We start from the raw sequence: 13,861 nt of genomic DNA on the forward strand, positions 1-13,861 counted from the left end.
AAAATATGCTCATTGGTAAATACAAATCGAACTATGATAAATGTTATACAAAAGTATATTACTACTATATAATTATATTTTTATTAACAGGAAAATACATATATTTTAGGCTATTTTACACCAAAATATCAGAAAAGGAGAAGAACGAGCAATAAGCAATAAAGTAGATATGATAATCCTGAATCTTCTAATTAATCAATATATCTAGTATGTATTAAGTTAAAGCAATAGTTATCAAGATGTGTCTTGATTTTATGTTTAAGATTCCGTTGTTTCTTCAAATACGTGATTCAAATGCAAATACTTCACTAAAGACTAATTATTTAGATTCTAAATTTTCAGAATGTGACTACTGTGCCTCTATATTGCACGCTGTTAGTAATTGAAAGTCGGCAGATACTCCCATAATACTCACGACACACCTCACATGCCTGAGAAGAAAGATGGCTCTGCCCATCATACGTCGGAAAGGTGTCTGCAAGTGCGATAAGAGTTATCATACTTCTCACATGAATGCAGAAATATTAATCCAATCTATTTACGAAGGCAGGTTAAACTTCAAACATTTCTCCCTTTGATACCTGCTTCGCTGGCGTTAACATAGCTCATAGTAGCTAAATCGCTCTGATATTGAGGTGCATTTCGGTGTACATGAAGTTGAGGGAGATAATACAACGCGTGTGTGCTCTCTCCATACAAAATCTGCAACTAATATTTTGTTATAAGTGGCTATAAGCTGCGCATTCCCCTTCTTAATTCATCATTCAGGAAAATGTCACTACTAAATTAATGGCATCAATAAGAGATCTTATATGGGCATTGCGGAATTCCATATTTCATTAAGATAGTGTACGACCTTATACAACCAGGTTATTGAACTTGGTTTAATTGCTTGGTGTCTCGATCTCAGGTGTATCGAGCAAATGGATGACATGGTTCAATAGTTTCTCTTCATCTTTCGCTTTAACGTTCCACTTTCACTTTAACGATTATGCCCTTTATACTAAGGGAAATGCTGATTAAGGGATGCGAATGATGATACAATAATTGGTGGAATGAGACTGTTGCAGGAAATGGGAGTATCAGAAAAAAATACTCAAAGGACATGATGTTGTCCACCTCTTCAACGGGGTCTAACCGTTAGATGAAATCTGTCATTTGATACTGCGAGCATTGAATACTATTGCCCACAGAGATCTTCAGGATCTTTATGAGTTACTGTCTATTGATTCTAATAGATATCTATCATTATATGGACTGTTTCTCAAAACAAAACATGCAATGTTATAGCTAATTTCACGAAGTGTTTGGTGAGCACAGTGATTTAAATTTACAAACTAACACCTCAGTGAGGCTGCGCCTGCCAACATAACAAAGGTTAGACCATTCAGTGGCAAAAACTGTCCCATTCTTTTAAGATATAATTTACATCATGTAGAGAATATTTTGTAATAACTACCTACGCTTGATTTAATATACTTTCCTTACTCTGACTTAAATGCAAGGGATATTGAAATATATTTAAAACGAACTGTGTTTTTTGAGATAAGATAAAATGTTCCTTGTGTTGTGATGAGATTATATGTTACTTAAAATATATAAAAGAGGATAAATCTATAAAAGACTTGGAGCTAAGTCTGGATTTTCTATAATTTTATTCCAAATTTCATTTAGTTGTTGATTTTAATTGAATCCACTTTTTTATTTAAGTAAAATGTTCAGGAAAACTGGAGATATGTGTCTTAATGTTAAGTGTTGCGAAACTGAAAAAACTGAATACAACAATATAGCAATTAGAAAATGAAACAACATTACGATTTTGTTTCAATTACTTGGCAAAAGAAGACCTATAAATGGTAAATTTTGGTACAGGTATATAGGCATTAGTGTTGCAGTTTTGATAATATTTTGTTGCATATTCTTTTCAATATGATTACTGCCTCGATTGCTCGTGGAAGAAAGGCCACCAAACATTGTAGATCCATTGGTGTCATAACTCAATACCAAGACTTGACGCTGGTCTCTAACAGCTCCCCTCATTACTGGAATTTCGATGTAAACATAAAACAAATTAGCCTTGACGTTCTCTTGACATTCTCAATTCGAGTACTTCAAGGCCAAGATAAGGCAGTATTATTAGGGACGCGCATGAGGCAAGATTTTTGGCTGTCTCGTCCCGGTAATGTGATGTCTCGACTCGAAAAATGTATATTTCTCTATTGAAAGAGCCGTGTCTCGATTCGAATTTTGCCAGGAAAATCCTGTCTCGACTTCTCTTGTGCGCATCCCTAAGTAATATGATGAATCTGTAAACTATTTCTGATTGACTCAAACGATGGAATACTTTGCACTGTTTTGCTGAAAAGCAATTTTAAAACTAAATCTTCTTTTTAAGTGTCTTTGAAGTTATTTTGTGTTTCTAATACTGCTAGGAACTCACTGAGCCTGAGAAGAAATCGTTGATGAGTTTTTTCGACATATTAGCTGAACAGGCACCGACTGCCGACACTTCTGAACGCAACAGAGATCAACTTAACAATGCTGTAATAAGGGTGTTTGCAAATACGTTTAATTCCACGCGGTAGAGGTCTGCATGGGCCTGATTTTTTAGCCCGTACCCGGCCCGGCCCCTGAATTTACAATGTGAGGACGTACCCGAGTCCGAAATATATTTTAGCATTCAGGCCCGAGAACGGCCCGAGCTCATGTGATAAACAAATTAGCCCAAAATAAGCCCGAATTACAGAAACTTAATAATTAACGCAAAATTGTACCTTTATTTACAGCAATTAGAGGTTCAATTTTGCAGTTGTGCTTTAAAAGTTCCTTAGAAAGAACGGAGGAATATATATCGTTGTACAGTAAATACAAAGTAAGGCCCGAAAAGGCCCGAGAAATATGGTTGTATATTTAAAAATTAATGGCCCAAGCCCGGCCCGGCCCCGCAGTGATAACTATATGCTTTGTAGCCCCGAGCCCGCGCAGACCTCACGGGTACACTGCTGTAAATAATTGAAAGTAATAACCCTTTTTTTAAGAACCTATCGCGCCGACACAAATTACTACTCCCCTTCTTTTCTCTCTGAAATGAGACAACAGACAATATTGCCCAGTCCTGTCCATTATTTAGTCGGATTTTTAAAAAGCTCTTCCTTTTTTGAGCGCAGCACATACAAAGATAGGCGTTTCAATAGCACGATTGTGTGTGTGTGTGTGTGTGTGTGTGTGTGTGTGTGTGTGTGTGTGCTAAACTTTAATTCATTAATCAGACTTTTGGCATCATTATATTACTACAAGTATACGTCTTACAATCATTGTTCATTGCAGAGTTAAACAGTCCTAGAACCTATTACATTACAATCGAAAGTAATGCCTATAGCTTTTGAAGTACAGGATATCACCTTCATTATTCTATTTCTTTTGGGGTGGGCGATTGCCCACCCCCGACCATCGTTAATGTCATCCCTGCTGCACCAATATTTAATTATTGAAGTTTGCTGGACGATGTTACTTAAACATTTTTACTTTTTCTATACAGAATAGCATGATATAAGAAGTAATAAATATGATATAACAAGTAATGAACATGATACAGAGTACATCATATGCAGAGTTATATAAGAAGGCAGGCATTTTTGTACAGTAGAAACAACCTAGACAAAATTTAAAAAAAAGTCAATGCTAATTTAGCAGAACACAAACTTTATGTATCTTGTAATATTTAAAAAGAGGAACATTTGCTTAACAGGTTCAGCATTAATACTATTAACATCATGAAAGGACTCGTATAATGGATTATGAGCTTGCTTTAATGTACTATTCTTAAATCAAATGTAAATAATATTGGAAGATATTTTAGACGTAAACAAACTAAGGGTTTCTAAGGATCAGATTTTTCTTCTATACTGAGTGAGTTTATTCTATTTAAAACGTGTGAAAAAGGACAATTCTATAAGAAGTATATTATTCTGTATATTTTGCATATCATAATTGGAGTTCTCATATGAAATGAATTGATATACTCTAAGAAACTTTCATAAAAACACTTGTGCATTAAGTCTTGCTTTTCATAAATAAATAAACTTATCTATTATAAATAAACACTGTTTCCAGGGAAGATAAATATCGGCAATCGAAACGACAATCAGGAAGGGATATACATAATTAATTTTATATTTTGGTTGTAGTTTCCTTCGGCAGCACCGGATCCCTCTTCTTTGGAGGCAGCCTTATATCAGTGGTTGAGTTCTTATATATCTGGTTCATTCATGTATTGCCATTGAAATGTGTGAGATGCCGGTGCACGGATAACACAAAACTAAAGATTCAGAGAAAGCTTTCACATCAAAGAAAATCCAGGAACGTGAGAAAAATAACCCCTGTGAGCTGCAAAGTCGTTCAACAACCAAAGAATGAGAAAACGAGGCAAAAGAAAACCAAGTCATATCCCACACTCCTAATAAGGTAAGCATATTTTTTACTTTTTACTTGTACTTCTATTTAAAACGCTAACAGGAAGGGTTAATCTTTTGTATACTATAGCGTAGATATTGAGAGAAATATGTATTTATAAAGTACCTTTATATTATAAACAAAATCTATAAGAATATATGAACCGACTTCAAAAAGAGCCACTAAAATATAGGAAATAATCAATGCGCAAAAAGCAGAAAACACAAAGGTAACTTAGAAAGTTCAGTCGCTTCTTTTTTTTAAAAGTCTGTGTGTTCAATTGACTCTCACACCCTGAATTAAATGCGAATAGAAATAAGGCAAAGGTCAGTTGTTGGTGAAAGTATATCCAACATAATATAACTGGTTGTGGCAGTTCATTTACACTGTATACTTAGGTAGTGACAGAGTAGACATATTCTACCAAAAGGGTCATAAGGTGTATGCTGTACGAGTTCAAATTGGGGACAAACGGCGCTGCAGCATGGCGGAAGATATTGTATGTCTCTGGTCAGGGCGTTGTGACTACGCAGACAGTGCAGTGGTGGTTTAGCATGTTTAAGGACGGTGACGATGACTGTGGAGTGGAAATACCAAAACATATAAAAATAATTCAAATCCATAGTTTCTGTAATCGTTGAGATTAATGGTGATACTCCAATTGCATTCAGTACACTTGATTGTCGATCAGGATGGTCACTAGTGGTGAGAATACCAAGACATGTACAAATAATTTAAAATGGCCGATATTATTGTCAAATCCGTAGTTTTCGGGGTCGCTGAGGCTGGGATTAATGGCGAATCTCAAGTTGGTAATAATATTGACGAACTAGATGGTAAAATGTAGAATCCCACGCACATGGTGATTGCTCCTACTATTTGATGCACGCTAGGATTTACCCAGGAACCTCACAAACGGAAGTTGAGCATTCTATCATTGAGTCACTGTCCCCTACAATAATTAATATAATTATATTAATCATTCTAGGGATCACCTAGCATCACTAGAGGGAATCGAATGGAAACGAAAATTGCGAAATGGAAGAGTAAGTAGAAAAAGCACGCGCAGAGTGTTCGTCCATCAGAAAACGCACTAGAAGCAAAGTGTGAACATACATATGTTTCTTTCGCATTTCTATTGTATGAGTATAAGAGAAAAGGTATCCATTACAGCAGAAGTAAAGGAAATTATTTTTAGTACACGTGTGATACTGGAAGGGTTCCGAGTAAGTGAGTTAGTTTCAGAGTATACTTTCGTTTCATCGAAACCATAAAGTTATGTCTTATATTTTCCCTATGTATATACAGTGTTTTATAACTAGAGGTAACAAGATAAATTTCCTTTTTTTTAAATAGAATACAACTAAACCAAGACGAGTGTATACTCCTTGTTCCTTATCCTTATCGTTATTGCTATTGTTTTTTAAATACTTATATATCCTTTTTAAATACTTATGCACATATAGGGCATTAAATGGAAAACAAGAAGAGTACGCAAGTAGTATTAAAAGATATTACAGTCTTCATTGAAGACGTAGACGAAGAAGAAGAGTACACAGGAAATAAAGGGACGCAAGATCTTCTAATGGAAATAGATGATGTAATCAAGGTAGACGAAGAAGATGATGATAACGAGAGGAAGGAAGTAGCCATAAGGAAGAAGAGAAAGAACATGATAGGAAAAAGAAGAAAAAGATGATAGGAAGAAGAAGAAAAATTAAATGAAATATCTGAGATTTACATCCCACAGTTATGCTGGTTAGGATAAAGGAGACGGTGATGATGAGTAATGAATGAAATGGTGGAATGAAGAAAGTGGGAGGAAACAGGAGAACCCCGAGGAAATCCACGCACACGGTGTTTGTCCACCACAAAGTTCACTTGCTTGGGCTGGGAGAAGAAAGAAACGCATAAGGAAGAAGTGAAAAATGATAATGAAGTAAGATTAAAAACAGATGTAATTGCGGAAGAAGAAGAAGAAGAAGAAATGTAGCTAATGGAATTGAAATAGCATAAGATTGAAAAAGGAGAAATGGTAAACGAAGCTGCAGAAGAAGAAGAAGAAAACAAATACAAAGAATTATTAGAAATATTAGAAAATAAAGGTAGTATAATAATAGCAGAAGAAGAAGAAGAAGAAGCATCCGCCTGTATAGAGAAAATTAAAAAGTGATTACAAGAATAAGAGAAAGAAATGACATCCGATGAAGTTGAGAAATTTAACATTCTGACAAATAATAAAGGAGGATTATAATGGGAAAAAAGGATGCAGAAGACGAAGAATTTTACCTAAAAGAAACACAGATTCTGCTTGACTAATTTCTTACATACCCTGAAGAAGATAAAGAAGAAGAGAGATATGAAATATTATTAGAAATAGTAGAAAATAAAGGTAGAATGTTGACAGAAAATAATGAAAAAGAAAAGGAGCAAGATAGTAACGCCGTCGATTGTATAGAAAAAGTAACGACGTGTTAGCAAGAAGAAAAATAAAATGGTGAAGAGAGGGCAAATGAGAAAGAGGTAATAAAACTAATGTGTTCACAGATGATAGAAGAGGATTACAATGAGGAAGAAAAGAATAAAGAAGAAGGGTTTTACGAAACTGAACTTCGGAATTGGGTTATCGATATATAAATCCTGGAAAAGAAGAAAAAATATATTCATGTTTTATTGAAATACTACCAGAGGCTAATACTCAACATGAAGAAATGGAAGTTGATTTATACAAAATAGAGAAGCGAGTCAATGATTTGCTATCTGAGTTTAAAGCAGAATGAAACGCAAGGGTGCAATTTTGATTTAGAAATAATAGTCGTAATCATGATAACAATAGATTTAATATAACAGAAGAACGTAGAAGACAGTACACAAGATACAATGTGAAAGGAACAGTTTGAAGCATAGAAAATGCTGCCAATATTTCAGTCCAACTTAGGAACAAAATCTTAAGCCTTGTGTTTATGCATTCGAAAATATATTTCTCATCGACTAGCTACTTTCGGTATTCAACCCAACTTACGCCCTTCCTCCATATCTTGTTGTCTGAATCAATATGTACCGTAATGCTATCTTTCCATTCAGACGAAAAAAAAAAAACAGATAGCAGTTTACAAGGTTTATCACTCTGAAATCATCTCCTTCATGCCTTTGATCTGAAATGCCTTTGTAGAGCCTGAATAAAATAAAACTTCACAAAATGTTCCCATAGCTTCATAAACACCCTTATATGCATTCTTTCCCTTCTTCTAAGGCTGCGTATCACTTCAATCTAGGAAGATGCTCCTTGTGAATTCTATGGAAATTGTTAATCATGACAGTAGGTTTTGAGCTTCCCAAAGTCTGTAATGCGTTGGCAGAGCACTAAAAACTACTTATAGAAATGAGTGTTATTCATTTCAGGTTAGTAATTGCAAACAAATGTTCCAGTAGGCGTGATTTGGGCAGGACAGCAGTGTGTAATTGCCTCCTCCCTTGAATTTGAGAAATTCTCATTCTTTGATCAAATGTGTAGTTATATAATAAAAAGTTCGATACCAGCTCTCGCAAAGTAAATCTTATGGTGGAGACTCACATGAGCGTGGGTTCTCCCGTTTTCTCCCACTTTTCACTCCACCATTTCCTTCATTGCTTATCGTCACCGCCTCCTTTATCGTACCCAGCATAATCGTTGGACGGAGAACTTTAAGATTGCATTTCAATTCTTTACTAATAAAAAAATGAAACTGTTATGTCGGCGGATAATCTCCGCTAACCCCCATGACCCGGGCAAAATCTAAAATGACGCTACTTTTAAAAACAAACCGATATAGTTAAGACAGCACATTGCTAGAGCACTTACATTTGGTTTCAAGAGTCAAATGTTCAATCATAATCCATAACAGTTCATGGATGACATTAAGAAAGAGAGATTCAGGTTTGGAGACAAGAAAGAATGATTTACATATACAAGTTTAGAATTGGAGAAAAAGTGATCGGACAGCATATTATGATGAAAATTGTGACTATGTAAAGCACAAGAAGTTAAGATTCCCAACTGCTAGGATCACGTTAGGCAGTTGTTGAAATAAGATGGAGAATTCTTTCTAGAGCATCAGATCATTACGAAGGGAGAGAAAAATCTTAAGATCTGGAGATTTAAGACTTGTAAACAATCTTTAGCTTTCGAGCTGGGTTTCGATCGACTCACATACGGAGAACTCTACGTAGCCTGTTACAATATACAACTTTGAAAATAATACTACATTGAACTTTGAATCTACATTTAATTCACTGGCTGTTATTGTATTTGCTTCAAGCTTGAAGATCTGGAATGCATAAACTAAGTGTAGCTAAAAGAAAAAAGACCAAAAATGAACTATATTTGAACTCAGGAACACCACCTTAGAAATCCCGTTCACTAACGCCTCATCTAATAAGCTATGACGTAAACATGACTATTTGTAAGTTATAAATACTCATCCAAATAACACCATTATGAGGATATGTAATAACATTTTGTTATTTATCTCTTCAAAAACGCAACACGTTTAAGACAATTTGATTCATTTTCCATTAGAACTTCGAAAAAGATGATATGTGGTTAAGTATATTTTCTTTATCAGACAATTCTACCCAATACAACTCAATTCACAAAACACTAAAAAACATTTACTGTCTTACAAAATGTTCCTAAAGAAGAAAACTGCATCATACACCCTGAACGGTGACGTAAATAACTGGAGAGGCTCACGGCCGAAGGGAGCACATTTAAGTTTCGCAATTCCTCTTTGTAGGTTTTTATATAATTTCACACTTTTTCCTCAATGTTTAAAATGGACACTACTTCAGTCTTAGAAGAGAAGGAAGTTGTAAAGGAACTGTAGACTGTAAAATCTACTCAAAACATTGATTACTTCTTTGCTGCAACAACTTTAACGGACAGTAATAAAGTGAAAGATTCCGTGACATTTCAACTTAGATTGAATTAGCTAAAGTAATGTTCCTAGATAACTGTCATTGCTAGTTATATTCCGTATTTGTTTAGGCCCCTACTCATTTATAACTATATCTCACTTTTCCTGTGACGAGAACAGCACCTAAGGGATCATTGAGTGAATTAAACGCTATTAAAACTTACATTCATATCACAATGATGCAGATGACTTTGAGCTCTTTGGCAATCTTCAGCATGGGAAAAAGCCACCATATTGGTATTGAAAATGTAGAAAACGAATTCCTCTTAAGAAAAGATGACATGCACAGTTGTTTTTCAGATAGTAATTTTTAGATATACATAAGTTGGTTGAAATTCCGGCAGAGTTAAGGACTAGACACTGAAACCACCCCAAATAAGGGAGGAAGGTGACGTAGAAGTAATCAAGTACGAACGATGTTAGTATTGAATTCATAGTTTTCGTTGTCACAAATATGAATAGTGACACTGCTGATAATGCTTAAGTATGAGTTAAGCCTCAGTTGCCATGGAGGTCAGAGTGGGAGCGTGACGGGCAAAAATAAATCGAAAACGTTCTATACTTGTGTCGAATGCAAAGTTTTCGAAATCATTGACATAAAAACAACCATTCCAGAAGTAGTTATATGTCCAAGGTCGGACCCATTTTTATGAGGGCAAAAGGGGAGAACCAATAAAAATTTCCGAACAGTTCCTTTGGCATGAGTTTCAATATACTGGAAGTGAAAAGTAGTAATACCCAGATACTGGTGTCACATCCGGACCTTAGGAGATATGATTTCTGGGGAATTGTAGTTGCATTATCCCCGGATCACTAGCTAAAATCGTCACTGCTTTGCAGGGGCATAAGCAGAAATTTATTTCAGGAATAGAAAGCTTTTTGAGGGGCCCAAATTCAAATTTTGTATGCCTCTGTAGTGTATGCCTTGTGTAGTGGGAAGGCTTATCACGACTATCCCATTCGCATTAAACAGCATTATTTAGCGTAGCCGAGCTGCAGGCCAAGAAATATGGTTATAACTTTGATTTTGCCAGAAATATTCCAATTATATTCGTTACAATGTATTGTTTTAACCAGTTTTTCCATGTTAGCGTACGCCTTCTTTCATTGAATAGTATAACCGATTGGGATTGACTTAAACACAGTTCCCTTGTTCACTAACACAATTTTAGACAGAGTTAGTTTTTTGCGTCTGTGAACAGCCACCACTCATCCAGATTATGTTCCATGTTAAGTTGCTCGAAAGAGCAGTTTCATTTTTACAAGACACTATGTCACTTTTTCTTGAAAACACTCTTCCAGGGACTTCTGAGGTGTCCGACCCACGGATACTTTAAGCTCTTCAAAGAGAGCTCCCTATTGCTTGACTTTGGATGCCAGTAGTTCTGAACTATTTTTTTGACAAAACCATATCCCTTACAAGATCATTTAATTCATGACGAGTTGCGAATAGATGGCGAATAGTTTATTATATGTTCGTTGTAAAGTCTGGATTGGTGGTTGAGGAGGCATCTGCAACAGGATTTGACATGCTAGGATCGATTTCCACCGCCTCTTGGTCTTCGTTGGATGAAAGAGTGAAATAAGATAGGGGAATATGTGGAACCTTTTATTCTTCAGAATGTAACATAGCAATAGTAGGTGAAGAGATATGGAGATAAATAATAGTCAACATTTTCTATTTTGATAGACTTTTAATTGGGGGAACTATGCAAAATTAACTGTTTGAAGTATGATTTGGTGGCTCTCTTCATATCACTCTGATTCCAAACCGCATGCATGATCTTTTCACCGCAAGTTTGCAGAACAAGTATTACAACAAATATGTGCTTCGCACTTCTTGTACATATCTCCCACTTTATAGCAGTAGGGTTTGCGATGTGTGAAATTGTGTTTTTAATTGGCAACGTTACTTCGCCGTAAACGTAAAAAAATGTCCATACTGTTAACACTTCACGCATCTGGGATGGCAAATTGTATCTAAGAAAGAACCTTACTCAACACGTTTTCTCTTTCAAATTCTGTAACACAAACTAAACTGACATGGTTGATGTTTCTTAGTCAGAGATGAAGTGCGAACGACAAGAATAGCAACAAAGCTAATCGCAAACAATTGAAGTTTATTGAAATAGAGAGTTCCAGTTGCCACGAAGCCCTAATTTGAGCACCGAAGCACATCTGATGATAGCAAACCAATCTTCAATAACGAATTTCACATTCGTTATAAGCATAACAAAATTAATAAGAATTGGTTACTTTTATCTTCAAATCATTTTCATTGTTGATCAGTGTTATTATTGACGATCATGTCTATGAAGTGACCCGTAATGTAGTTGACTTCCTTATAAAGGGATTTGATCATAGAAATCTTAGTGTAATATTTATTATATAGAACATATTTCATCAGGGAAAGGGAAGCAGATATAAGAACTTGAATTGTTCTTTTCTTGTATTATTTAAAAATCCAAGAGTTAAATGACAAATTGAACATATAAGTTTTCAGCTAACTCCTGAGAATCGAAAGTTTCTTCAAAAAAGTTTTAATGACACAACAAAGTTATCATATTGGTATTTATGTATTGATTTAAAACAGGATACATCAGATGAAATTCGTTTCCAAAGAATTATATTTTCTGATGATGTTTATCATAACGTTTATTTTCCAACAAGATAGAGGAAGAAGAAGATGACAAATTTATTTTTATAATGATAGTTTTAAACTAAGTTTCTTCATTCTATCAATATGTCTCCAATAGTAAGACACAGGGGTTTTCTTCGTACGTTGTGGAAAGCAAATCCTAAATTACGTAAGCTATAGTGACAAATGCAGACTCGTTAGTGATTCGTATTATTTGCGAATGTTGTAATAATGTATTAAAAGGGAATATGTCTCTTACAAGGACGCAGAGAGCGAGATTATTACCGCATTATTAACTTTAATTTTAAGTGGTGCGTTATCAAATTTGCTATTCCGTTGTGAAATGGAACATGCAAAGAAAATGATTTTAGTTCAAATTGAATATTTAATCGTATACAATGACCATCATCATCATCAGCCCTAGAGAAACGTGAATTTAGTTTGGATCAAGAAATACAAAACATTTTACATTTATCCTCTCTTATTGATGAAGAAAAATGGAATCAATATAATAATGTTCTTAAAAATATTTACATTTAATGCGAAAACAAGAATAACCTGGACACTTTTGGTTACGTGAACTTTAATCAGAGAAGCCTGAAGTAGAAGATGAAATATTGATATCTATACCCAAAATGTGTAGTAAAAAAGCTGAATTAGTACTACATAGAATGAAACAAGATGATGACATCACGTGGGATAATAAAGGATTTGTTCACATCAAAGGTGATAAACTAGAAGGATCTCACATTGTAGAGTTAGTTTGTGATGTGTCGCGATTACGGAAACACACAAATCCACCAGGATCTGAGAAATTTTGTAATTATTTATCGTCTAATAACACCACAGAACTCATTGGAAATCCCAAACGTTTGTCAGATATTTTACGACAAAACAGTATTACCAGTACCATAATCATCAAATCGTTTGTAGAAGAAGAAGAAGAAGAAGAAGAAGAAGAAGAAAAGTAGTACCTCCTTTAAGGAAAAGGAAACGTGTATGTAAACGTCTGCTATGGTCAAGATTGAAACCATAAACAAACAGTTAAAGAAAATTTATTACAACCCATCACATCCTGCCTCGTTTTCAACTGACAAAACATTGTTGACAGCTACAAAGAAGAAAATTTCCATACACTGTATAAAAAAGCTGTTACATTCAAAATTGTTTTCTAATACAGAAAGCCAATTATATTCCGAACAGATAAAGGAAGTGAGTTTACAAATAGAACGATACAGAAGTACTTGAAGGAAAACAAAATAAAACATTACAACTTAAAATCCAGATATGAAGCCTACTATTGTAGAGCGTTATCAAAACTCTAAAAGAAAAATGTGAAAGTATTTCACCAAGTATCAAACGTGTAATTATGTAAATGTATTACTTCTTGTGAAACCATACAATGAAGTTTATCATTCAAGCATTAAGATGTTACCTGCAAACATTTCTCAAAATAACGGGAGTAAGTCAAAACTCCCACAGCTAAAACTCCCACACTCAGAAAATGTCAAAACGCTAACACAAACGGTCATATCTCCCACGCAAATGGACAAATCTCCTAAATGTACGAACGATTATAACCAGAGATGGGCATTTTTGCAAACCCTGAATCACCCTCAGTTGACTCCTTCACAGTCACCCTCAGCTACCCCCACCCTCAAGCCACACCCTCACCTTCAGCCACTCTCACCCTCATTTGACTCCCTCACACGCACCCTCAGCCACACTCACCCTCAATCGACTACCTCACATTGCCAGTTATTTTTATATATTAAATAAACTATAAGTAAGGGTAAATATGATTCTCATTCAAGTG

General features: G+C 35.0%; 1 protein-coding gene across 1 annotated transcript in view; it reads left to right on the forward strand.

Annotated features, from left to right (window-relative positions):
- Positions 1 to 13,861, forward strand: part of LOC145688087 (uncharacterized) — a 130,000-nt gene that overhangs the window by 33,014 nt on the left and 83,125 nt on the right. The window contains exon 8 of the mRNA XM_081761822.1: positions 4,188 to 4,464. Within this exon, the coding sequence (XP_081617948.1) occupies positions 4,188 to 4,464 (277 nt within the window). The remainder of the gene's footprint in view (positions 1 to 4,187; positions 4,465 to 13,861) is intronic.

Source organism: Thermobia domestica, chromosome 1 (genome assembly GCF_964235325.1).
Source record: "Thermobia domestica chromosome 1, izTheDome1.hap1.1, whole genome shotgun sequence".
Lineage (NCBI taxonomy): Eukaryota > Metazoa > Arthropoda > Insecta > Zygentoma > Lepismatidae > Thermobia > Thermobia domestica.